Source organism: Phaenicophaeus curvirostris, chromosome 3, assembly GCF_032191515.1.
Source record: "Phaenicophaeus curvirostris isolate KB17595 chromosome 3, BPBGC_Pcur_1.0, whole genome shotgun sequence".
Lineage (NCBI taxonomy): Eukaryota > Metazoa > Chordata > Aves > Cuculiformes > Cuculidae > Phaenicophaeus > Phaenicophaeus curvirostris.
This window is the reverse complement of record NC_091394.1, coordinates 94665533-94688414: the sequence shown is the minus strand read 5'-3', so window position 1 is coordinate 94688414 and position 22882 is coordinate 94665533. Positions and strand designations below refer to the sequence as shown.

The 22882-nt window shown below is 43.1% G+C and overlaps 2 protein-coding genes across 5 annotated transcripts in view; one reads left to right on the top strand and one right to left on the bottom strand.

Moving 5' to 3' along the window:
• Window positions 1-22882, top strand: part of AGO2 (argonaute RISC catalytic component 2) — a 124183-nt gene that overhangs the window by 57951 nt on the left and 43350 nt on the right. For 3 of the 4 annotated variants that reach the window (XM_069854726.1, XM_069854725.1, XM_069854727.1), the window contains 2 exons: window positions 701-900; window positions 1214-3871. In XM_069854726.1, the coding sequence (XP_069710827.1) occupies window positions 701-900; window positions 1214-1322 (309 nt within the window). In that variant the 3' untranslated portion in view covers window positions 1323-3871. Of the gene's footprint in view, window positions 1-700; window positions 901-1213; window positions 3872-22882 lie in introns of those variants that run through there. The other variant, XR_011337216.1, reaches the window with a different exon arrangement.
• On the bottom strand, window positions 17363-21896 carry CHRAC1 (chromatin accessibility complex subunit 1). The gene is made up of 3 exons (XM_069853144.1): window positions 21748-21896; window positions 19738-19864; window positions 17363-18390 (listed from the first exon to the last, which is right to left on the bottom strand). Exons 1-3 carry the CDS (start codon window positions 21880-21882, stop codon window positions 18245-18247), a joined length of 408 nt encoding a protein of 135 aa, XP_069709245.1. The 5' UTR covers window positions 21883-21896; the 3' UTR covers window positions 17363-18244.

Genomic DNA, 22882 nt, shown 5'->3' with positions numbered 1-22882 from the left:
TAATGGATATGCAGCAATAATATATTTTAAATTAAATTATATTAATTAAATTATATTAATAATAAATTAATTTTTTTAAATAAATACATTTATTTTATTGTCCTTCTGTCTATGTGGTCCTTTGAATAGTAGCAGGGTATTTGGACGATGTTATAGAGCTGCCTCTTGCATTAAATTCTCTTGACATGTGCATCTAGTTCCTGGGAAACAATGGATACATTTAGATAGCACCATTGTAGTTCCACAATTTCTTGTGATTTCTTCTTCCATGTCAGAAGCAATTAGTCAACAATACTACTGAAAATAGGCACTTGATATTGTCTTGTAACAGTATTCATTAGGGGCAAAAGTTAGATTGATGCAGGCTGCTAATGTTTTGCCTAAAGCTGCTTTATATGGTGGCTTTTTGTCAGATTTAAGTTTCAGAAGATGAAAGCGCATTTTTTAATGCACTTTTAATTTCAGTAAAAGGGATTTAATTCTAGAAACCACAATCCTATCAAAAAATGCAAAGGGATTAGTTATGTGGGGAGAAAAGGGGGAGCTTGTTTGCCTTTTTAAAGGAAAAATTGGGTGGAGGATGTAGGATCGCTCACGTGATTTTAGAGGAAGGGTCCGGTTATGCTGCAGTTCACCTGCAGAGGTGGAAATTTAAAGAGATGTTTTTGAAATGCTGACATCCTGTGTGATCTGCCTTCAGGGAACAAGCAGACCTTCTCATTACCATGTCCTCTGGGATGACAATCGTTTCTCTTCAGATGAGCTGCAGATTCTTACCTACCAGCTGTGTCATACATATGTACGCTGTACTCGTTCTGTTTCCATCCCTGCACCAGCATATTACGCACACCTGGTTGCCTTCAGAGCCAGGTATCATCTGGTGGATAAAGAACACGACAGGTGAGTTGCATTGTTTTGAATTATTACAGAATCTGAAAGGAAGTAGCAAGGAAATGGGCTTGTTAATTTTGGAGTCAGTGGTGTCCTCTCTTAGCATTTAGAGGCTAAATTTGGCCTTACCACTGAATTAGATTGTGGGGAAAAAAGCAGATGTTCCTGTATGCTGCTGCCCTAATTTAACTTTTGACCATTCTGTTCAGAAGAAATGAGTGATGCGAAAAGATTGTATGTGAGGAGAGGTGGATGAAATAGAGTTTCTCTTCCTTCCTCCCCCAACCTCTGGTTTTTTTCCCCCATCTCCCTTCTCTTGCAGTGCTGAAGGAAGCCACACTTCTGGGCAGAGTAATGGCAGAGATCACCAAGCACTTGCTAAAGCAGTTCAAGTTCATCAGGACACGTTGCGCACTATGTACTTTGCTTGACATGTTTTAATGTTTAGCGACTCAGTACAACACAGAGTTGGATTTAGACGAGACCAGCTGCACTTAGACCAACCATTGCCCAAGTTCCAGTGACAGCCAGCAATGAGTGATGCATCTTAATTTCTTTCCCCATTAGCAAGAAAGCCTTCCGTCCAGAATTTCAGACTTGATTATGAACTGCATTCTTGTACCAAAACCCACTATTGTTGGAAATGTGGTTTGCCAAAAAAAATCTCTAAGCTGCTTGGTATAAAACAGACCCATATTTTATAATGAAATCAAGAGCTGTGATCTCAGGGCTTAGGGGGAAAAAAAAAAACCAACCAACCACCCAATCCACAAAACTCCTCATTCAGTTTGCTATTCATTGAATTGCTTTTAATAATTTGAAAGAATCTAATTCATACTAAAGTTTGATGTTCTCAAATGCTATGAATTAGCTGTTAATACCAAGGAAAGCAAAGCATTTTTGACTACTTACAAAGCCTTGATTATTCTGGATGCATTTACAAAACTTTTATTTTCAAAAGAGAGTGACAAGGCTCTGGTTTTCAGCTCTCTTACAAAGATTCTCCTCTGTGTGTCTAAGGGCAATTGTATTTTCTGAAGCTTGTTCTTGAATGTTTTCTATTGTGCTGCATTTGAAAATCTTTTTCATAGACTAACGAAGAGTTTTAAAACAGAACGAACCTCGTACCTACGCTTTTAATAGGTCCAGTTAGATTGGCAAAAGAAAATGTGCCATTTAAAAAAAAAAAAAGATTTGTAAAAGAGTGTTTTTTAAATCTTACTGACAGCTAACTTTAGAATTTGTCATACAGGACTGTGATGCTTCCTTTCCAAAGTTTCTAAAGAATACGGGTCTGTGGTGATAAATACAGTACAATCCTTTTTCACTGTTGTTTGAGTTAATGTAAATTTTATATATGTTTCACAGTATTAATGTGATAGAGTAGATGCTATTATTTATTTTTATTTACTAAGGAGTGCTCATTATACTTCTGTTAACATATCGAGAATGCTTTGGATTTAGAAATTAAAACCTTATCGCGGGGACATTACTGTTCAAAAATATGCAATCAACTTTGACGTGAGAGTTCAGAGATCAACTTTGACGTGAGAGTTCAGAGATCCACACAGTATCTATTGTGTAGCTTGTAATCGGTAGAAAGGCTCTTTAAGCGTGCACACAACATAGCAGGTTTTAAATGTGCCGTTCAGAGACGCACACGAGACCAACATTCTACGTTCATTCAAGCACAAAACAATTGTATTTTATTTATATGTTGAATATTGGTGAAACAGGAGCTCTAGTAGCGGAGAGTGGCTCACTGTAATTTAGACAAAAGTCAGAGAATCTATGCAGTAAAGATAAATCTTGAGAAACCGAAGTTTACTTATGAAGGGAGGTGAAACTCTCTTCATTATGCATGAGGTAAATAGTAAATGTGAGAGTTTTGCTGTTTTCTTAGGAGAAGCATTAATTAAAACTGATAATTATTAGACAAACGCTTCTGTTAGTTTGCACACTGGGTTCATACAAAAACCATAATACATTTGTAAACCATTGCACTAATTACGATGCCACAAGCAGGTTTAGAAGAAAATTGAAAAAGCCCAGGAAGCTTCTTTATGCTGACTTGATGTTTATTTTTCATAGGATAACTGAAACAGCATGCCGAGAGGCAGGGTTTTACAACTTCATTCTCTTTCACTGGTTCATTTTGCTCCATATTTTCCCTTCTCTCTCAGCAGATGCTCAGTTGCTGTTTTGAATACATTTACCTCTAGCCACTGAGACGGGCGAGTAGCTTTAACTGATACCAAGCTCTGTGCCATATAGCAGATAGAATATAACCGGTTGCTGTTGAATAAGCTAGAAAATGCCCAACCTTTGCTGCATAAAAAGTTTGAGGTACATAACTTCGTGCAAGTTCAAATCTTCACCTTGTAGCAGCGTGTTGGTTGTCAGTGTTGTGTAGGTGAAATAACAAATGTTAAATCTATTAATAGATTAATTGTATTACTCTAATTCAGTGATGAGGCTGCTGGGTTAGGTTTTCTTCTTGGTCATAGTTATGTAAATCCAGATTTTAAATTGTGCTGGTGTAACAGAAAGCAAATTCCAGGTTGCATTGTCTGTCTGTGTTCAAGTCAGGTCGTACATACCTCCCTACAGTACAAACTGCTACACCTCACCATGATGGGGATGCTGCGCTTCTCTCTGTGTTTGCTTGAGAGGTTTCTGATTTCAGTGAAGATTTTAATTCGGCAGAGTTTTATATCAGAGTTATTTTTGTAAATGGATTATTCTTAACAAATAGGAAAAAGATCAATCATTTTCAGTCATCATTTAGTTTATTTGCTCTTTGTTATGCAGAGACTTCTTGGATGTGAAATACATCCTTCTCTTTTCTTGCTGCACAGATCTGGACTTAATACTGGTTGTCAGACAGGGATCAAGGGGCAGAATCTGTTTTGACCTCAAATCTTATTTCTGAAACAGACTGTGGGGCTTCCCTGCATCTTTGTTGGGATGTAATATTTGGGCTGGCACAGCCGTTGCAACTCCTTTCTGTGAAAAAAGGGAGACACTTAAACTGAGAGTAGGCTGTTGCCTGTATATCCTCTGGGAATGAACAGCAATTTTATGTAGCTTCCCTTCCCTGAGTATGAAGAACCTGGGATGGTTGTGTGCATTTCAGGCTAGGGACATTTTTACCTCTTACAGATCTTTTTAAGCCTCTAATACTGCTAAATCTTTACAGCTTGATTTCTCCCTCATTTCCCCTTCCCTCTGACCCCACAAGTGGTGAAATAGTGCATAATTTAAAGCATTTTTATAAAAAAAATATTGACTAGATATGTACTTTGAAGACTACAGCACGCTTTAAGTCCAGCAGCCTGCCCTTCTGGGAGTATTTTTAATAGAAATTACTTCTTCCAAATGTCTCTGTCAAAAAAAAATCTACACCTAAAACTCTATTCTTGGTTTATTTTCTTACCTCCCACATGTCTTGTAGGAACAGCAATATCTCAGGTAAACACAAAGCTCAAGATGTCTCTCTCTCACCCACATTCCTGCTGTTGTGATCACAGCTGAGGCTGACAGCTAGAACCACTAAGTCACTGTGCAGCTGAGGCCAGCAATAACCAAATGTATGTTACACTCTGGCAGATGGGTTAATTTTTTTCAACCCCCACAGGGGAGTTGCCTGACTCCTGTTGCAAAAGGACTCAGGGCTGGACCTCATCCCTTGCATTCCTCTTGCTCTCCGTGAGGCTCCTGGCAATGAGCTTGTGCTTGAATTTGGCCGTCAGCGCAGGCAGTCCTGGTGCTTAGCAGTCTGAGAACGGATAGAAATTGCATCCTGGAGACAAAAATCTCTTTTTGCCATTGCAGGCATGAGCGCTGTGATGGGCAAACGGACCATTACCAGTACTGCAGTATTTCTTGTGTTTTAAAGGAGCGTGTTTGAGAGAGGAATAAAGATTAGTGAGTTGACTGCTATGGATTAGCTTTCTCCTGAGTTTTTTAATGAAAATGGTAACACTCTTGAAACAAAACCATTCAAAGATTGAAACAGGTTGTAGAATCTGTGTCTTTTGAGAGGCTCAGACTTGGCTGGACAGGTCTCCGTGCGGTCTCAGCTCACTGGACCTGCTTTGGGTGGGGGGCTGGACCATAGCACTTCAGAGGGTCCTTTCGAAGCATGTGGTTCTTCTGCAACCCCCCAAAAACAAACAGCAAAGTGCTCCTGTTGGGAGGTGAAAAATAATATCAACAAAGATAAAATACCTAAAAGTTGTCTTATTTTTTTATGTCAGAGGTAATGCAATGATTAGGTTTCCTTAGTTTTGGAAATTTCTGCTCCAGTGGCTGAATATTATAACATGTCCACTCCACTTCTTCTAGCACCCAGGAAACAGAGTTGGGTCAATCCTTAAGACAAAGTGTTGGAAGTAGGTGGATTTGGCCTTGGATGAATTTGGCATTCCAGATAGACCAATGCAATCCTCACACTTCTACTCTGTGTAGATGCACTGATGTACAGAGTGAGATTTAGATCTCCTTATCTGGGCTTGGGTTGGGTTTGAAGATTCCAGCAACCAAACCTGGCTTGCTGAGTAACAGTCAACAATCTTGGATGTTACAGAAGCTTTAGCATAAGAATTTCCTTGTTTCTAGATCTGTCTGATGTTGGGCGAGTTGTCAGGGAAAGGTGATGTGTCTTAATCTGTCAGAGCCAGCATGGAAAATTTACAGGAAACCTTTGTGCTTTGAACAATAAATCCATATTAAATATTTTTTATCTTTGTCCAGGCTTCCGGGGAATGTCCCCTGACTGTAAAAGCAAGAGTTGCAAAGGTTTAGCTTCAATTCTGACACTCTGTATCTCCTGCAGCCACTGTTCATGTTAAAAGTAAGTTGTTTTCCGACATTAGGGTATCATTTTTATAAGTGACCTGAGAGAGACTATTTCCAGAAGGATTTTTAGTTGAAACTTTTGACAGGTAGGTGTGAAGGTTCAGGCTTTTGTATGCCCAGGTTACTTCTTGAAAAGATTGAAGCTTCTAACCAGGTTAAGGTGCTCCTAAAGCTTTTATCTGCAGTTTAATGTGGGTGTGCAGCAAGGCTTTCTGTTAAATAGAAAACTGTGATCTGGAGGGCTTTGTGCGTTGCTGCCACTGCTGGTTCCTGTACTGCAGCAGTAAGTCCTCACGCACAGTGGCCGTGTGCGTCTCGCCTGTAGAAAGCCCAATCTTTCTTATGCCAGTGAACCTCTAAAACTCAACTGAGTTCGAGGATAGGAGGGAATCTGCATCGGCAGCCCCAGCCCAGGCAAGTTTAGTAGATTGATTGCTCTTCAGTATGCATGCAGATTGCTTCTTTTCAAGGAAGCACGTTGATATTTTGAGGTGAGAACAGGCTGGTTCTACAAGTCAGGATTATCCAAAACTACAAGAACTAGAAATGCAGGACCAGCACCATTGGAGATGCAGATAAACAACACTTGCCTCTTGAGGTAATCTAGTAGGCATCTCTGGTGGCAGAGACAACCCATAAGGGACTCTTTTTTTTTTCCTAAGAGATCTTTTACACATTATATAAACGAATGTAAAAAAAAGTTCTCACTCAGTATTTTTCACACTTGATACCAGTGTAATAAAACCACATTTTTTCTGATTTTTTAATACACTTTTCCTGCAGTCGCATCTCTTTTTTGTGTGTTCGTCCTCTCAGTGTGGCTTCCTTGATTTCTAATGCAACCCAGTACATTATTTTTAAATTTTATATTACATTTGGTAACGTGCTTCTTGACGCATTCATGCCATCTTTTCTAAGGAGAACTTAAAGCAGAAGGTAATTGCACTGATGTTGTTTTAACCTCCCTTTTTACTGTAAGACTTCTTTTTTGCATCTGCTGTAGCTGTTCGAAAATACTGTAAATATCACTAGGTATAGCAAATCCTGAAATGCTGTGGATGCCATTCCTCATCGTTGTATTTCTTGGAATACTGGCAAATTTTACAGTATTGAGAGATGAGCTTTGGTTTTAAATGTTGTTATACTTTCTGTTTGCGTTCTGGTATGAATCCAAGGACACGGCTGCTTTATTACAGTGGAGAGATTTAGGGTTCATCTGTATTTATAAAATATTTCTTACTCCTCTCCTCTATGCACATTCCTCCCACACTGTAAAGATACAAAGGCAGTTTTTAAGCTACCGATGTGTCTCTTGCCTGCGCAACCCTCAAATGCCAGTCTTTGATATCCGTTAGATCTCTCAGAATTCTTGTGTCATATGGAGAAGAACCAGTCTGTGTGACATAATTAGTGGAATAATAGAGATTTGGGATTCAAGTTACAGTGTCTTGCTCTCTATACCTCTGCAGGTGTGGGATTATTAAGTGTAGTAGATGTTTTAGTGCTCAGAACTAAGAGATAGCCTTGCTTCTCTGATTGCCCACATGAGAAAGCCATCAATCTCTTATCCATCAGTAACTGCCTTTTGCTTCTGTAACCCTCGAGGACAGGAGAGACCCAGACTCCAGCCCCATCGCTTAGCGTTAAAATGTCAGACAGCAAGTTTCTGAGGGTTTTTCTCCTGTTTCTGAGGGTTAATGACTGCAAAGATGTGTTCCTCTGAGATGCTTTTAATCCAAAGGGTGTGTGCTTGGTGTGGCACGTAATCCAGTTTATCTCATTTAGTGTTTAAGTTGCTTTTCTCTATTGTTTCTTTCTTTGAAGTGTTAATATGAATGTAATGGCTTGGCCAAATCACTACAAAAGGTGATTCTTTTTTAAGACTCTTCAGCAAGCAGATGCAGTTAAAGGCTACCTCCTCTATTCCTCTGCAGATTAAGTAAGTTTAAAGTGAATCTACTACTAAGCAGCCAAAATCCTCCGAAAGGAAGTGTATTTTTACTGTGTTATTTCTTGCTGGAGAGCTAGCGGTGCCATACTGTGATCTTGGACGGCTGCTTGTCGCTCCTTCTGTCTTCCTGAGGTGTAGATGTGGCTTGTATTGCTGTGAGGTATCTAGAAGGTATCAGAAATGGTGAGGCAAGTCGCATGTCTGGCGCGTTTGTTTCTGTTGGATAGCAGCGACTCCCTCTGTAACCCAGCCCTTCACTCGCTGAGTTTGTATACTGTTGTTTCCAATAAAAAATGTTTTGCTACTTTAATTATTGGCCAAAAATTGTCAGGCTTTCCCAGAAAATGACATGAAGGTGCTTGAGATATATTTGAATCTTGAGGCAAAAATTATATATTGCAATATTTTTTAGCTTATTTTTTAGCTAAGTTGACAGAAGACTGTAACAGTGACAATGCAAAATTTCCTGCTCAGAAGATCATAATCTTGAAGTCAGGGGGAAAAACCAAACCAAAATACCAAAAAAATAACCCCAACTTTGAGTGTGTTCATATTGTCAGCATTTAGTGTCAGTTATGTGCAGCACCCTGGCTGTAACTCAACCTTTAAGTAAGTGCAAGAAGACTTAAGGTGCTTTAAATGACCTGAAATGAAACTGTAGAAAAAAAACATGTTAATGCATCGTGTTTTGTTTACAATGAATCCAACCAAGCTTCCTCATTTTAGAATTAACCACTCTGCTGACAGAAATCCTGCTTGTTCGAGCACAGCTGGTGCATGGTTTCATGGCAGTGTTGCTGGGGGGTTTAGTATTTAAAAGTAACTGGGCTTTATGCTACAGATGTTGGCATCTAAGAAGCAAGTTTGCTGGTGTTTTATGCTATCTGCAATTTCACTGTCTTAATTTTTGGGCATGGACACTAACGAAGCTGATCGATGGCAGGGAGGATTGCTGAAGTTGTGACTCTCTGGAAGCCAATTTCTGTTGGGCAGCGGTGAGCAACTGAATAAATAAGCTCACTAATAACTGAGTCCGTAAAATCCTCCAAATTTTATTAATTTCTCAGTTATAATTTAACAAAACTCCCCCTAAAAGCATGAAGTATAGGGCTTTGCACTAGAGTAAATGGGTTCTTTGTAGAAAATGTTCCGCTACATCTGCTGATAGCAATCTGTAGACATTATTGATGTTGCTGTGGCCTGAAAGCGTGGAACAGAAGTGGTTCTGTGTGAGCGTATCCTTGGAAAGCAGCAGGGGTAACATTGTGTGCCTTCCAGACTAGGTCCACAAACCCAAGGGAACATCAGGAAGTTTAAGCGAGGGAAGAGCCTTGTGCTAGGTGCTTGTCATGACTGTATGGAAGAGAAATGTCATCTGCGCTGTGCCGGCTGCCTCATCCCTCAGGGAAATGAGATAAGGAGGCAAGATGGAGTATTTTCTTGCCAAACTACTAATGAAGCACTCCTTAAGGTGACAGTAAAATAATACTCTTGGTTTACCTTCTGGCTTGCCTTCTAGGGGCCCCTGCCTGCAGCCCCATCCCGCGCACCTCTGGCAGCCCATTCCCCAAAAGGGGAATGTTGGTGGCCAGGTCCCTCCAGTTGACTTCTGGTTTCAGCCGTCCGTATCAGAGGGCTTTGGATGTGGTTGGAGCCAGAACAGGGGCGTTCACTGAATTTGTAGGTGTGAGAGGTTGACGTGAGCAAGCCAAGGTCTTGGGAGTTGTACGTGTGTTGACGCTAGGAGAGGGGACCCAGAGCACAGGATGAAAGCTGGTGACTCCCTCCCATCTAAACATCCTCAGAACAGGCTTTGAATTTGTCCATGTGCTCCCTCAACAGATGCATCTCAAAACCCCGTGGCCACTTTTGAATCAACCGACTTACCTATTTTGTTTGGAAGAGCCTTGTGTTTCCATTACCAATCTGTATTAAAGGGCGTATTCACTTCCATGTGGTTCTTAAAAGTGCACAGATTTTAGCTATTTTTCCCCCACATATTGGATGTGCTGTGTTGTATCAAGCTGCTTTAGTTTTGTTATTTCCCCCTGCCTTTATGCATAACAGAATTACCTGCTGGAAAAACTGCCATCTGATCCCCAGCAGGGATTACAGATAGAACTAATCTGGGAGCGAGCCTAGGAGTTGTCCCTGAGATATGAATTTAAGCTTTCCTGGCTGTTTGATGGTGTTTTGAGTGCGCTTGGCAAGCATGAATTGTGAAAAGGTCAGCAAGCAAGCCTGGGAGTTTCCAGTCCCCTGGCTGGTGCTCTTTGTGTTGGCTTTGTTAGATTTCCTGTCAGAAAAAAAACCCAAAACGTTTACTGTGGACTCTACTTGGTATTTAACAGCTTTTCCTGTTTTTAAATCCATGAACAGAGGAAACTTCGCTTGTGCCAGTGTACATAAAATTGCATATTTTTGCTTGTCGTGTGCTTGACTCGGTTCAGATCTGGTCTGTGCTTTATGGGCTCCCCAAAATCTCAACTGTCGGTCGTGTGCTGTGGGTAGGATCAAATATGTTGTGTGTCAATGTAACACACACAGAAGGTTGTTTCTAAATTTCACCAAAGTTAATTCTGCATCAGCTGTGAGATGCTCAGATCCTGCTCTTCCTGTGATATAAAATAATAAGGTGTATCAACCCTAATCTTGTTGTTCCTGATGTGTCTTCTCAGGGAGTTTAACAAGACCATGCCCTTAAATTGCTCATCTCATTTATAAGTGATGACTTTCTCATTTCATTTTAAAGTAAGTGGCGTGTCCCTAATTGCTTGACCTACTTGAATCTTCAGCTGACTTTCAGTTGTCCACCGGTGTTGAATCCCCAGAACATCTCCCACCAAGAGATCGTTATGTTTTTCCAGTTCTTTATTACCATGGTTTAGGCAGCAGGAATAATTCGAGTGGCGAAGGGTTAGATGTTATGTGCTTTTCCTTTATGAAGTTTACTTAAGGAATAATTACCAGTAGTCCATTTGACAAAGCGAGGTGGGAAAGAGAAAAAAACACAGCAAAACCCTACTTGAACCAAAAATATCATTGAGGAGTAAGTTTCAGAGTTATCTATCTTGGAAAATCAAATTTTAGGTGCAATGAGGAAGCTTAGCTGGCAGTTATGTGCAGTCCTGAAGGATGTAGTCATTTGTTTTCAGTAAATTGTTGATTCAGCTTAGTAGATTTTATATATGTGTGTGTATCCACATGCATGTATGTGTATACACGTACATATGTTAGTGAAAGGAAAGCAGGACTGTTTATAGAAGAGAGAAAGGCAGTATTTTGCAGGAAATAAAAAGCACAATTTCACCGGCTTCCACAGGACTTCATTTGTACAATCACAAAAATCACAAAGCACCATATAATTAAAAATCTTTTAACTTTACGTAAGTAATGATCCAGTCCCAGGTTTCTGTGCAGCAAAGTGGTTAACTTGATCTCGGGAGGGTGAGACAGAAAAGAGAATGTATTGATTAAATCCATAGGGGTTGTGTTTTCCCTTAATTTTGGTCCATTGCGGATTTAACTGACAGCTGTTAAGGTTTTGATCTTCTGTTCTGTAGTTTTCAAATTCTTTTTATTATTATTTTTATAAAATAACTGAAAAATGAACCAAAAATCAGAGATTTCCTATTGTAAATATTCACTTGAATCAAAATGTTTTAACGACCATTTAAAGTTTGCTATTTTTTGAAGGAAAAAGAAAAGCTATGATGTTAAGGGCCTCGTTTCCAGTGGTACTAAACATGCGCTGGCTCGTTTGTTTGTGTTGCGTCTCTGTTAACGTGTCTTGTGCTCACAGTATATAACTGCTGTGCTGCTGTTTCAGGTGAGAGTAGCACTTGTAATGCAAAAAGCAGACACAGAACTACCCTCAGCTGACTTTGAAACATCAGCAGCGTTGTAGGATTGTCTACACCGATCATCAGTGTTGCTTTACATTACTCGGATGACGAGGTTCCGCATAGGTGCGTGTAGTTTAAATACGCAGTGTATATCTTGCTAGCATAGTTTACCATTTGCGTGATGCTGGGTGGCCACGCCACTTCAAACTAAGCCTTAACAAACAGATGAATTTGTCAGAGTATGCAAAAATACTGTGTAGCGCGAGCAGGAGGCTCCCAGAAAGCTGGAGCAGCAGCAGCAGAAGCCTCCTCACCTGAGAAAGGAAGGGGAGCTTGCAGATCTCTACACTGTGACCGCGTTAGGCGCTGGCTGTCACTGTTGCTCTGCAGAACCCTGGCTCTCTGGCGTTTGCATTCTGCCAACAACCGGCTTTCCCAGATCTCAGCTTCATTGTTGTTGTTGAACATATTGTCTTCCCTCCCCCTGCTAGGAAATCTCTGCCTGAAGGAGGATTGCGATTTAACACTTAAATTTACAGCAAAAAAAAGCTGCTCTCGAGTTCTGTGCTTGCTTAGACGGTGCCATCATTTCCACTTCTCAATGACTGACAGATAATCCTTAAAACATTTTAAATAGAGGCAAATAAAACCTTGGGGACCCAGGTTTCTTTTTCTTTTTTTTTTTTTCCCGATTTGGATCTACCTCATGTAAGCAGTTGGGTGCTATTTACTCAAATTGTCGATGAGATTGGCAAAAGCGACCAAACAGCGTGTGAGGACTGACCTCTACGGAGGCGGCTCCCTGCCAGCCGCAACCTCTGGGCTTATTGTTCGGAGACAACAATATTGTATTTGAGTTTTATTCTTTGTGCCTTTGTGTTTCTTCCCAGTGCGTAACAATCAAAAATCAGATTCATAATTAAAAACAGCAAATGGATTTTAATGGCAAAGTGAAAAAAAAAAAGAAAAAAAGCCACAAAAAAGCCAGAGTTTTAGCAAAGTTTAAAGTATTTTTCAGTGTCGTAAAATGTACAGTGTCAGAGCAGAACAGAAATACCCAGTGAAGATAAGTTTGGAATACATAATCCCGACCCTAGATAGGGGCATCTCTGTGTGTATCGATCTATAGACGCACACGTACACACGTGCAGTACACAGTTCTCTGTGTGTGCGTGTCTCTATAAAATGAAGGGATACACGCATGAGGGTAAGGGATTAAAACATCATTGAATTTTCCACTGTTTTATATGTAACAGTTTACAACTACATGTAATTTTTTCTACTCTGAGAACCTTTTTTACTTCTAAAAAATAATACCTTTTTGGACAATTTTAAGTTGTGAAATGCTATCAGGTTTTTTTTGAAGTTAAAACCAACCAAAATTGACTTTTTACCTAATACAGAGGAGGGATCTTTTCTGTAAAGTCGTAGTTAGTTTCAATATGAAAGAAAAATCTCTTATGTGGAATTGTAAAAGTGCTGACATTCCATCGTGGCGGGACTTCAAAGCTGTTTCCTAAGGCTTTCTGCTGCAGAGAGACTCGAACAAAAGGAAAACGCCTCTGTTAAATGTTTTTCTAAAACCGCTCCATCAGGTCAATACTTAAGCTATATTTTCTAAAGCCTAATCATCCTTTAATGCTGCACATGAATTATCAGCATGGTTGCACTTTCTCAGTAATAATGTATGCCCTGCAATTGGCTCATGGTAAGGACTTTAGTTTTGTAACAAAACCAATAGTACTTTGGGCAGAAGGTAATATTTATATAGGTACCTCAAGAAAAATAAAAGAGCCTGAATATGCTGCATTTTGTTCCTTTACCATTTTTCATGTAGCATTTGTTTGCTGTTAGTTGGTTTTAGTCGATAACTCACAACCTGTTTTGCTTTGGGGGACCCCGGTAGCGTTCTAGACCTTCTCTTTCTGTCGCTGTCATAGAATGTAGTATCCTTCCTTGGGTTCGTGTAGTAGATCGGGATGGGATTTACCCTGAATTGTGTACGTGAGGGGAAGGGGAACCATGAGGAAAACACGCTTTAAAGGAGACTTCAGGAAAAGGATACTATATTCCTAAAACAGACAATGCACATTCCTAATTAATTTCTGTCATTATTTTTTTTGCTCGTACCGCTTTCTCAACTCTTTCCTCAAATGCAAGTGTGGAGAGGGGCAGCTTTTATTTACTGGAGGGAAACCAAACTGACCAAACTTGCCCTGTTGGGCGATGGTTTTGGAGGTGATGGAGAAGCAGCAGGACACGGGCTTGGCCGTGCTGTGCGCTGAATTGCCCAGACGCCGGCTCCAGTTGTGCCCCGTGTCCGAGCAGGCCCCGTCCTGCTCTCTGGCTGCGTGCTAAGGTGGCTGTGTCATCTACTTCTTCGTTTCCGAGTCAGTACGAAATCTAACCATGTGCAGAGATGGGGAATTTCTTTGTTGAGAACTGTTGAAGGAAGCTTCAAAGGCTGTGAAATTGAGCATTTATTGTCATGTTTTTAAGCTTAGGTGGGTCCTTTCCCAAGTTTGTTTTACAGCTTGCAAGGTAAAATAGTTTGCACTACTTTTGCAATAAACTCATGAAAAACCTAACAGTTTCTGTTTTGGTTTCTTACTGTATATAAACAACTAATACTAAAGATTTAGCATAGTGTTTTTCACCTCAAAACATAAGACTTGTAACAAGCTCAGAATGCTGTAATTCCTGACAAAATAATGATGTGAATGATATTTTATAAAGTTATTTTGTATGGTGTCAATTTTGTTTTGCCTCATAGTATGTCAATAAAATAAAATTCCTCATCTTTACACGTTTCCGTGTGATGTCTTTTCATTCAATCTGGCCACTTTCCCGCAGTTACTGGTGCACCGTGAGGCTGTTTTTCCCAGGAGCACACAGTGGGATGTATCCATGGCTGGAATTTCCATAGTGAGTGGAGAAGAGTAGTGGGAGGACATCGTGGGAGTGTGGAGCTACTAGATGGAGAAATCCTAAGACATGGGAAGTCCCTGTGTACGGAAATAGCCATTGGTGCTCGGTTCTTGCTGACAGAGCTCAGAATCAAATCTAAAACGATCATAGAATCATAGAATGGTTTGGGTTGGAAGGGACCTCAAAGATCATCCGGTTCCAAACCCTTTGCAGGGACACCTCCCACTGGATCAGGTTGCTTAAAGCCTCATCCAGGCTGGCTGTGAACACTTCCAGGGATGGGGCATCCACAGCTTCTCTGGGCAACCTGTGCCAGCGCCTCACCACCCTCAGAGGAAACAATTTCTTCCTAATATCCAATATAAATCTCCCCTCTTTCAGCTTAAAACCATTCCCCCTTATCCTATCTCTGCACTCCCTGATAAAGAGCCCCTCCTCAGCTTTCCTATAGCCCCCTTTAAGTACTGGAAGGCTACTAGAAGGTCTCCCCAGAGCCTTGTCTTCTCCAGTCTCAACAAGCCCAACTCTCTCAGCCTGTTCTTGTGTAGGAGAAGGGGCCATGTATATAAGAGGGCCATGATCGTCTTCATGGCCCTCCTCTGGACTCACTCCAACAGATCCATGTCCTTCCTGTGCTGAGGACTCCAGAACTGAATGCAGGGCTCTAGATGCATTTTTGTGAGAGCAGAGGGCCGCAATCACCTCCCTCACCCTTCTGGCTGCACTTCTTTTGATGCAGCCGAGGATCTGGCCGGCTTTCTGGGCTGCAGGCACACATTGCCAGCTCATGTTGAGCTTCTCATCCACCAACACCCCTAAGTCCTTCTCCTCAGGGCTACTCTCAATCCACTAAAAATCCTTTTCAGGCACAGGGTTTATTCCCCCTTATTTTTGAAATGCTGCTTTGAATTGGATGTGGTTTTGCTCTGTGTCAAGCTCTTGGGGAAAACAAATGCCACTTCTGGTTTTGATGGCAACAAGTTTTGGCAGATGCAAGGCCTTGGAGATGGCCGTGGTGAATTTTGGCAGTTCTGAAGTCCCCATTGAGGACTCTGGCTGAATGAATCCAGAAGAATGTTCAAGTCCTTGTGGCTTCACTAATTGACAAAATATGTTCAGCATCCCCCAGGAAACTTCTAGGACAGATGGAGTATGAGAATTTATACTTAGAAACCACAGTTCTTTTGTCATTTTTGCAAGCTTAGGAAGTTTCATCTCCTTTGAGCAGGCTAGGGTGGGGAGGGGAAGGCTCTCACAAGCCAGTATTGTAGGGGGAAAAAACCCAGAAATATGTATATAATGATAGATCCATCCTCAAAAGTGTCCCCTGGCTCATGTTTCCATCTCTAAAATCCCTGAACTTCATAAAACATGCCAGGATGTTCCGAGTGGAACCACCAGCCTCCCGCCTCACAGCTGGCTTCCCTGCAGTGCAGGAACATTCCACAATGGCAAACTTTGAGAACCAAAAGAAGACAAAGGAATGTGTGTCATGAGCAAAGCTGGCTGCTTTCCCCCTGCATCCCCAGCCCCCTTTGGGATGCCTGTGATTTCGTTGAGATTTAGCTGTCTATAGTGAAGTTTCCCATACTGGATATAGACAGGGACTTGATAGCATCCTCCTGGTACCTGAAGGCAGGTTCTCCTTGGCATCACGGACTTTCCTCCTTTGGGCGTAGGAAGAGGCTGTGTCAGCCTAAGCTGAGGTGGTTGAAGTACTCACAGCTCTGATGCATGGTTCATGAGCAGAAGCTTCTTGCCTGAAAGGTTGGCAAGAGGTAAAATAGTCTGTCAAAGTCAGCAGGAGCAGTTGTGGAAGAGCAGAGGGATCGCAGGGGCCCATGCTGTGCATCATCTCCTTGAGATCTTCAGCAGTGGTGGGGAGGGGCTGATAGAGAGGAAATCTCTGACCTATAAAGGGAGAATCATAGAATGGTTTGGGTCGGTAGGGACCTTAAAGCAATTGGGGGTGCAGTGAGGAAAATCACTCATAGCAGTGATCCATCCTTCTCGTTTTGCTTGTGGACATCCTTTCTTATGAACCACAGCTCCTCCACCCTCCAGCTAGGCTTTTCCTTGTGCTTTCCCTCCGATTCCTGCCTTTTGTCTTGCAGTCCAAGACACGTTGTGCAGTCCAAGGACCTCTGACCTTGTCTGTGCTTGTTCTCACTCCCCAGGTGCACGTGGCAACGCAGCTACAGGAAGACCAAAACTGCCAGGGCCAAGATGAGGCCATGGCTCATGGAATCATAGAACGCTTTGGGTTTTGATTCATGTTAACTTTGGAAAAATCTTTTGTAGTGCAGCATACTTGGATCATTTAAAATGGTGATGATATTTCTTGTATGGCTCCATAGCTTTACCCATCCACCAGTCTCTGATCTTACCTGACTAAGCCCCCATTTTTGCCTCCTCAGAACAGATCTGGAGCGTGCCAGATTTTGGAGTTACTAGAGCTTATGTTTTAAGAGCCATTTAGTGTATTTGTGCCTTCAACCTAAGAGAAGCTTATTCTGTAGTACAGTGCAATATCGTTCTGCCAGGGAGGTGAGACTTCCCTGGCACTGCTTTACCGTGCAACTTTAGGGTGTTGCTTGAGCCCTCTACCTCCCTGATTTAAAGGAGTTTTTGTTCCCTCAGGGCATTCTGCACACCAGGGGAGACACCTCAGTCACCTCTCTGACTGACTGATCCTGAAACTCTGCAAGCATTAGTTGTGTGTCAGCAGAGCCTGGTTAACTCAAAGCACATGATCTAGGTGGTGTTGCATCACTCAGCCTCTTGTCCCCTTTTCCTTCCAGGAAAGATGAGCAGCAAGCATGCTCGGCTTGTACGCTGATTACGTATGTGACTGAAGATGGGGAAAGAATCACAGAAACTTGTCGCGTTAATTGCCACTTTTTATATAAAACATTTATTTTTAGAAGTTGCATATGAAGTTCTACAAAGGATGGTTACCATTTCTTTAGTAAAAGAAAACCCAAAACCAAACCCACATGGAAAATCCAGCTGTACAAGGTTTGTTCATTCTCAACGATCCACATTTAACAGACTTCAGTGGTGCATTTTGGTAGAACGTGACAGACAGACTGCAGAAGCAGAGTCCATTGGAGACAAAGGCTCTGGAGGAATGTATTTACATCATCATCTAACACACAGACTTTGTACCACCACAGCTGCAGAACCATGTTTGCTCTCAGAAGGGATCTCATCCTCTACCCTGTTTCAGTGCTGACACACCACATTACAGAAGCAGCCATTTTTGTGGAAGACTATTTAATGGGCTTGGTCCACTGCTAACACTGTGCACTGCTCCAGAAAAAACAGGCAGGCATTGATATGTTACCAGCTCTCCAGGGAGGAGAAGGCCAAGGACAGTAGACACTGTGTAGAACACCTCCATTTGCCTCATCTTCCGAGGAAAAACACAAACTGTGGAAGGACTCCCTTTTGGTCAGAGGTTGAAAGAGCTTTTGGACTGAAAGCTGCCTGTAAAAGATGTTAAATTCAAACAATGATTGTCTGAAAAAAGCAATTTTAAATCATCTGAGCAAGCTCTGCTGCCAGATTCACATTATCTCTTCCTAGCCTGCCATGTTTCTGAGGGAAGAATTCCATTCTTCAACATGTGTAAAGTTCAATTTCTAAACCTCCTAAAGAAAAAAAAAGCAGATGGCTCAGTATATAAATATATCCAGCATCTGGATTCCAGTCACAAAAATAGCATCCTTTATACAGTGATCAACTATGAAGCAATTCTCTGTTGGTCTTAAGAACCAACAACTTCATCAACAGTTTCATCTTCATCCTCTTCGTCCTCATCCTCTTCATCATCTTCCCCCACTTCTCCATCTCGCTTCTCTTTTTCAAGCATTTTTAGGTATTTGCTAGCTAGGATCTTCTTTGGCAAGATATCTGGAAGGTAGAATTGTTTATTTTATTGTCAGTTTGAATACTTACATTACCTCATTAGTACTGCTGGATCCACACCACTAATGAAGTGAAATCTTTAAGTGGCTTTGTTAAAAACATTATTACTTAAGTGAACAACCAGGTAAGTCAACCTGACTTATATGGCTGTATGAATAAGAGGGAATTACCCTGTACAAGTAATCAAAGATAAGGAATATGTTTCATGACTGATTACTGGTACCTGTCTTTACTATCAGCTCATAAACTGTATTTATTTGATGTAAAATGAATTACTCAACTGACTTTAGACTCAAAAGGCCAGGTCTCCCACCTAAGTCCTGTAGAAATAGTTCTTCTGCAGTTCAGGGCAATAATAATGGACTCGAGACAGAAAAACTGTGTGATCTGAAACTATCACCACGAGGAAAGAACAGGCTAAGAATATCTTATTCTCAGTCTATATCCTGTGCCAATCACTTTTCTGAGCTAAGTGTTACAACAAAAATCCAAATACCAGTAAAAAGTGTGTGTGAGCACCTCCCATACGAGGACAAGCTGAGAGAGTTGAGTGTTCAGCCTGGAGAAGAGAAGGCTCTGGGAAGACCTTCTAGCAGCCTTCCAGTACTTCAAGGGGGCTACAGGAAAGCTGGTGGGGGTGGGTATCGAGGAGTGCACGGATAGGACAACGGAGAACGGTTTTAAGCTGAAGGAGGGGAGATTTAGATTTGATACAAGGAAGATATTTTTTACTTGAGGATGGTGAGGCACTGGCACAAGTTGCCCAGAGAAGTCGCGGAAACCCCATCCCTGGAAGTGTTCAAGGCCAGGTTAGATGGGGCTTTGAGCAACCTGATCCAGTGGAAAGTGTCCCTGCCCATGGCCGGGGGGTGGGAACTGTATGATCTTTTAGGTCTCTTCCAACCCAAACCATTCTATATATATATATATATATATATGTAAAAAGAGATAGAGGAGCCACATGATGAATCACTTTGAGAACAAGTCTTACAGATTTAAATGTGTGATTTTGGGGCCACATAACTTCTCACATTAAAATGTGCAGTGCTCTTGTTTTATGGGCTGAACACTTTCAGGTGGAGCTGCTGGAATTTAAGGCAATTATGCTGAGAACTAACTAGCCTTGTATAATTTTGAAGCATCAGAAAAATTCCTATTCACAAAGAAACATTTTCAGTGATGTAGTTTATGAGTTCCATCTGAACATTATACAGGAGATTAATGACCAGTAGGAGAATTGTGCTTTCACAGAAGAATTCAATAAGAGCAAGATTTTGTTTTCCAAAGCACTAACTTGATTACATATTGAATTCACCATGATGCTATAGATACCTGCAAGGAACTGGAAGGTCTCACACTCTTCTGCAGTATAAGACAGGTCGCTGTAAGTCAAAGCGTTCTTCTCCTTGCCTCTGCCGTGTTTGTATGAGTATGTAGCCAAGTACTGGACAAAAAGCTCCTAAAAAATAAAACCAAAAGAGAACAGTCAAACAATGCATTCACAGGTACAGTTGTCAGTTTTAATCCCTGTTTAAAGATGCAAATGCCACATTAAGTGTACATAAAGAGGACACTTATTTCAGAAGGCCATCAGCACCCTGGCTTGGATCAGAAATGGTGAGGCCAGCAGGAGTAGGGAAGAGATTGTGCCCCTGTACTTGACACCAGTGAGGCCGTACATCAAATCCTGTGTTCAGTTTTGGGCCCCTCACTACAAGACAGACATTGAGGTGATGGAGTACATCCAGAGAAGGGCAACAAAGCTGGTGAAAGGTCCGAAGAACAAGTGTTATGAGGAGCAGCAGAGGGAACTGGGACTGTTTAATCTGAAGAAAAGGGGACTGAGAGGAGACCTTATCGCTCTTTATAACTGCTTGAAAGGAAGCTGCAGTGAGGTTAATGTTGATCTCTTCTCCCAGGTGACAGAATGAGAGGAAATGGTCTCAAGCTGTGCCAGGGGAGATTAAGACTAGATATAAGGAAATATTTCTTTACCAAAAGAGAGGTTAAGCTTTGGAACAGGCTGCCCAGGGAAGTGATGGGAGTCTCCTTCCCTGTAGGTGTTCAAAAAATGTGTAGTAGCACTGTGGGGCACTGGGCTGTTGGGCTTATGGTTGGACTGGATGATCTTAGAGATCTTTTCCAACCTTAATGATGCTGTGATTCTAAGAGCCTGACCCAGGTTCTGCACCTGGGTCAGGGCAATCCAAGGTTTCAATACAGGCTGAGGAATGATATGTTTGAGAGCAGCCCTGCAGAGAAGGCCTTGAGGGTGCTGGTTGATGAGAAGCTCGACATGGGTCAGCAGTCACAGAATCACAGAATAGTGGGTTGGAAGGGACCTTAAATATCACCTAGTTCCAACCCACAATGTGTGTTTGCAACCCAGAAATGTACCTCCTTGAATACTGTGTTCAGTTCTGAGCCCCTCACCACAAGAAGGATGTTGAGGCTCTGGAGCGAGTCCAGAGAAGAGCAACAAAGCTGGTGAGGGGGCTGGAGAACAGGCCTTACGAGGAGCAGCTGAGAGAGCTGGGGGTGTTTAGCCTGGAGAAGAGGAGGCTGAGAGGAGACCTCATTGCTCTCTATAACTACCTAAAAGGAGGTTGTGGAGAGGAGGGTGCTGGCCTCTTCTCCCAAGTGACAGGGGACAGGATGAGAGGGAATGGCCTCAAGCTCCGCCAGGGGAGGCTTAGGCTGGACATTAGGAAAAAATTTTTCACGGAAAGGGTCATTGGGCACTGGAACAGGCTGCCCAGGGAGGTGGTTGAGTCACCTTCCCTGGAGATGTTTAAGGGATGGGTGGACGAGGTGCTAGGGAGCATGGTTTAGTGTTTGATAGGAATGGTTGGACTCGATGATCCGGTGGGTCTCTTCCAACCTGGTTATTCTATGATTCTACTATGAAAACAAACATGGCCAGCAGGGCAAAGGAAGGAATTCTGCCCCTCTGCTCTGCTCTCGTGAGACCCCACCTCGAGTACTAGATCCAGTTCTGGAATCCCCAGCCTAACAAGGATACGGAACTGTTGGGACAGGTCCAGAAGAGACCGATGATCAGAGGGCTGAAGAACCTCTGCTACGAGGACAGGCTGAGAGAGTTGGGGTTCTTCAGCCTGGAGGAGGCTCCAGAGAGAACTTAAGAGCAGCCTTACAGTACCTTAAGGAGCTACAGGAAAGCTGGGAAGGGACTTTTCCCAAGGGCACGTAGTGACAGGACGACAGGGATTTTATTTGCCGGCATTCTCGGTACCACCCGCCCCACCGCGGGACTCGGGGAGGCACCAGCCCTGCCCGGTGGGGCTGGAACAGCGGGGAAGGGAGAGGAGGGGGAGCCGCTACCGTGGCTTTGGCGGTGAGGAAGAGAGCGTCCTGGTTGATGCTGGACACCTCCGGCGAGCTCTTCATGATCACGCGGATTCGCGACAGGGGCAGCGACACCAGCCGGTTCTCCCCGCCGCTCAGCCTCGCCGCCATCTTCCCCCCACCCCGTCCCCACGGCGGGCGGAGCCGCGGGGCACGCTGGGAGTTGTAGTTACAACGCTGCTACTGCGGGCAGCGCGCAACGCCCCCTGGGGCCGGAGAAGACTACAACTCCCATAAGGCCGTGCGCCCGCACAGGAACGGCCGGCCGCACGGTGCCCCGCTTCCCGACATCCTCCTGCTCTTGGTGTGCAGCGGGACGCACGGAGGAGCCGGAAGTGATGGATTATCATAGAATGAACGGGGTTGGAAGGGACCTTAAAGATCATCCAGTTCCAGCCTCCAGCCATGGGCAGGGACACCTCCCATTGGATCAGATTACGCAAAGCTCCAGCCTTTCTCTAGCCCCACCCTCCCGACCGCCGCACGGCACGCTGGGAGTTGTAGTTTTCTCCTGACCCAGGGGGCGCTGCCGCTCTGCCAGAGGCCAAGGCTGCGGAACTACAACTCCCATAAGGCCGTGCGCCCGCAGAGGGACCATGGGCACCTCGTCCCGACCCCCGTCTGCTCCTCCTCCTCCCGGCATGCAGCCGGGCGCACGGGGGAGCCGGAACTGATGGTTTTTCATAGAATGAATTGTGTTGGAAGGGACCTTAAAGGCCATCTGGTTCCAAGCCCCTGCCGTGGGCAGCGTCAACCTCCCGCTGGATCAGGTTGCTCAAAGCCCCTTGCAATCCGGAATTGCACCTCTGCGCCGCAGGGCACTCTGGGAATTGTAGTTTTCTTCGGCCACAGGGTACGTTGCTGTGCTGCCGGCAGTCACGACGGCGGGACTACAACTCCCATGAGGCCGCGCGCTCACAGGAGGGCTACAAGCTTTACTGTGCGGTTATGGAATCATAGAATCATAGAATAACCAGGTTGGAAGAGACCCACCGGATCATCGAGTCCAACCATTCCTATCAAACCTGATCCAGCGGGAGGTGCCCCTGCCCATGGCAGCGGGGTTGGAACTGGATGGTCTTTGAGGTCCCTTCCAACCCAACCCATCCTA

Coding starts and splice junctions, on each gene's coding strand:
- CHRAC1 (XM_069853144.1), bottom strand. CDS start 21,882: ATGGCGGCGAGGCTGAGCGGCGGGGAGAACCGGCTGGTGTCGCTGCCC. Junction 19,865..21,747: donor TCCTCACCGCCAAAGCCACG/GTAGCGGCTCCC, acceptor TTTATTTTTTAG/GAGCTTTTTGTCCAGTACTT. Junction 18,391..19,737: donor GACCTTCCAGTTCCTTGCAG/GTATCTATAGCA, acceptor TCTACCTTCCAG/ATATCTTGCCAAAGAAGATC.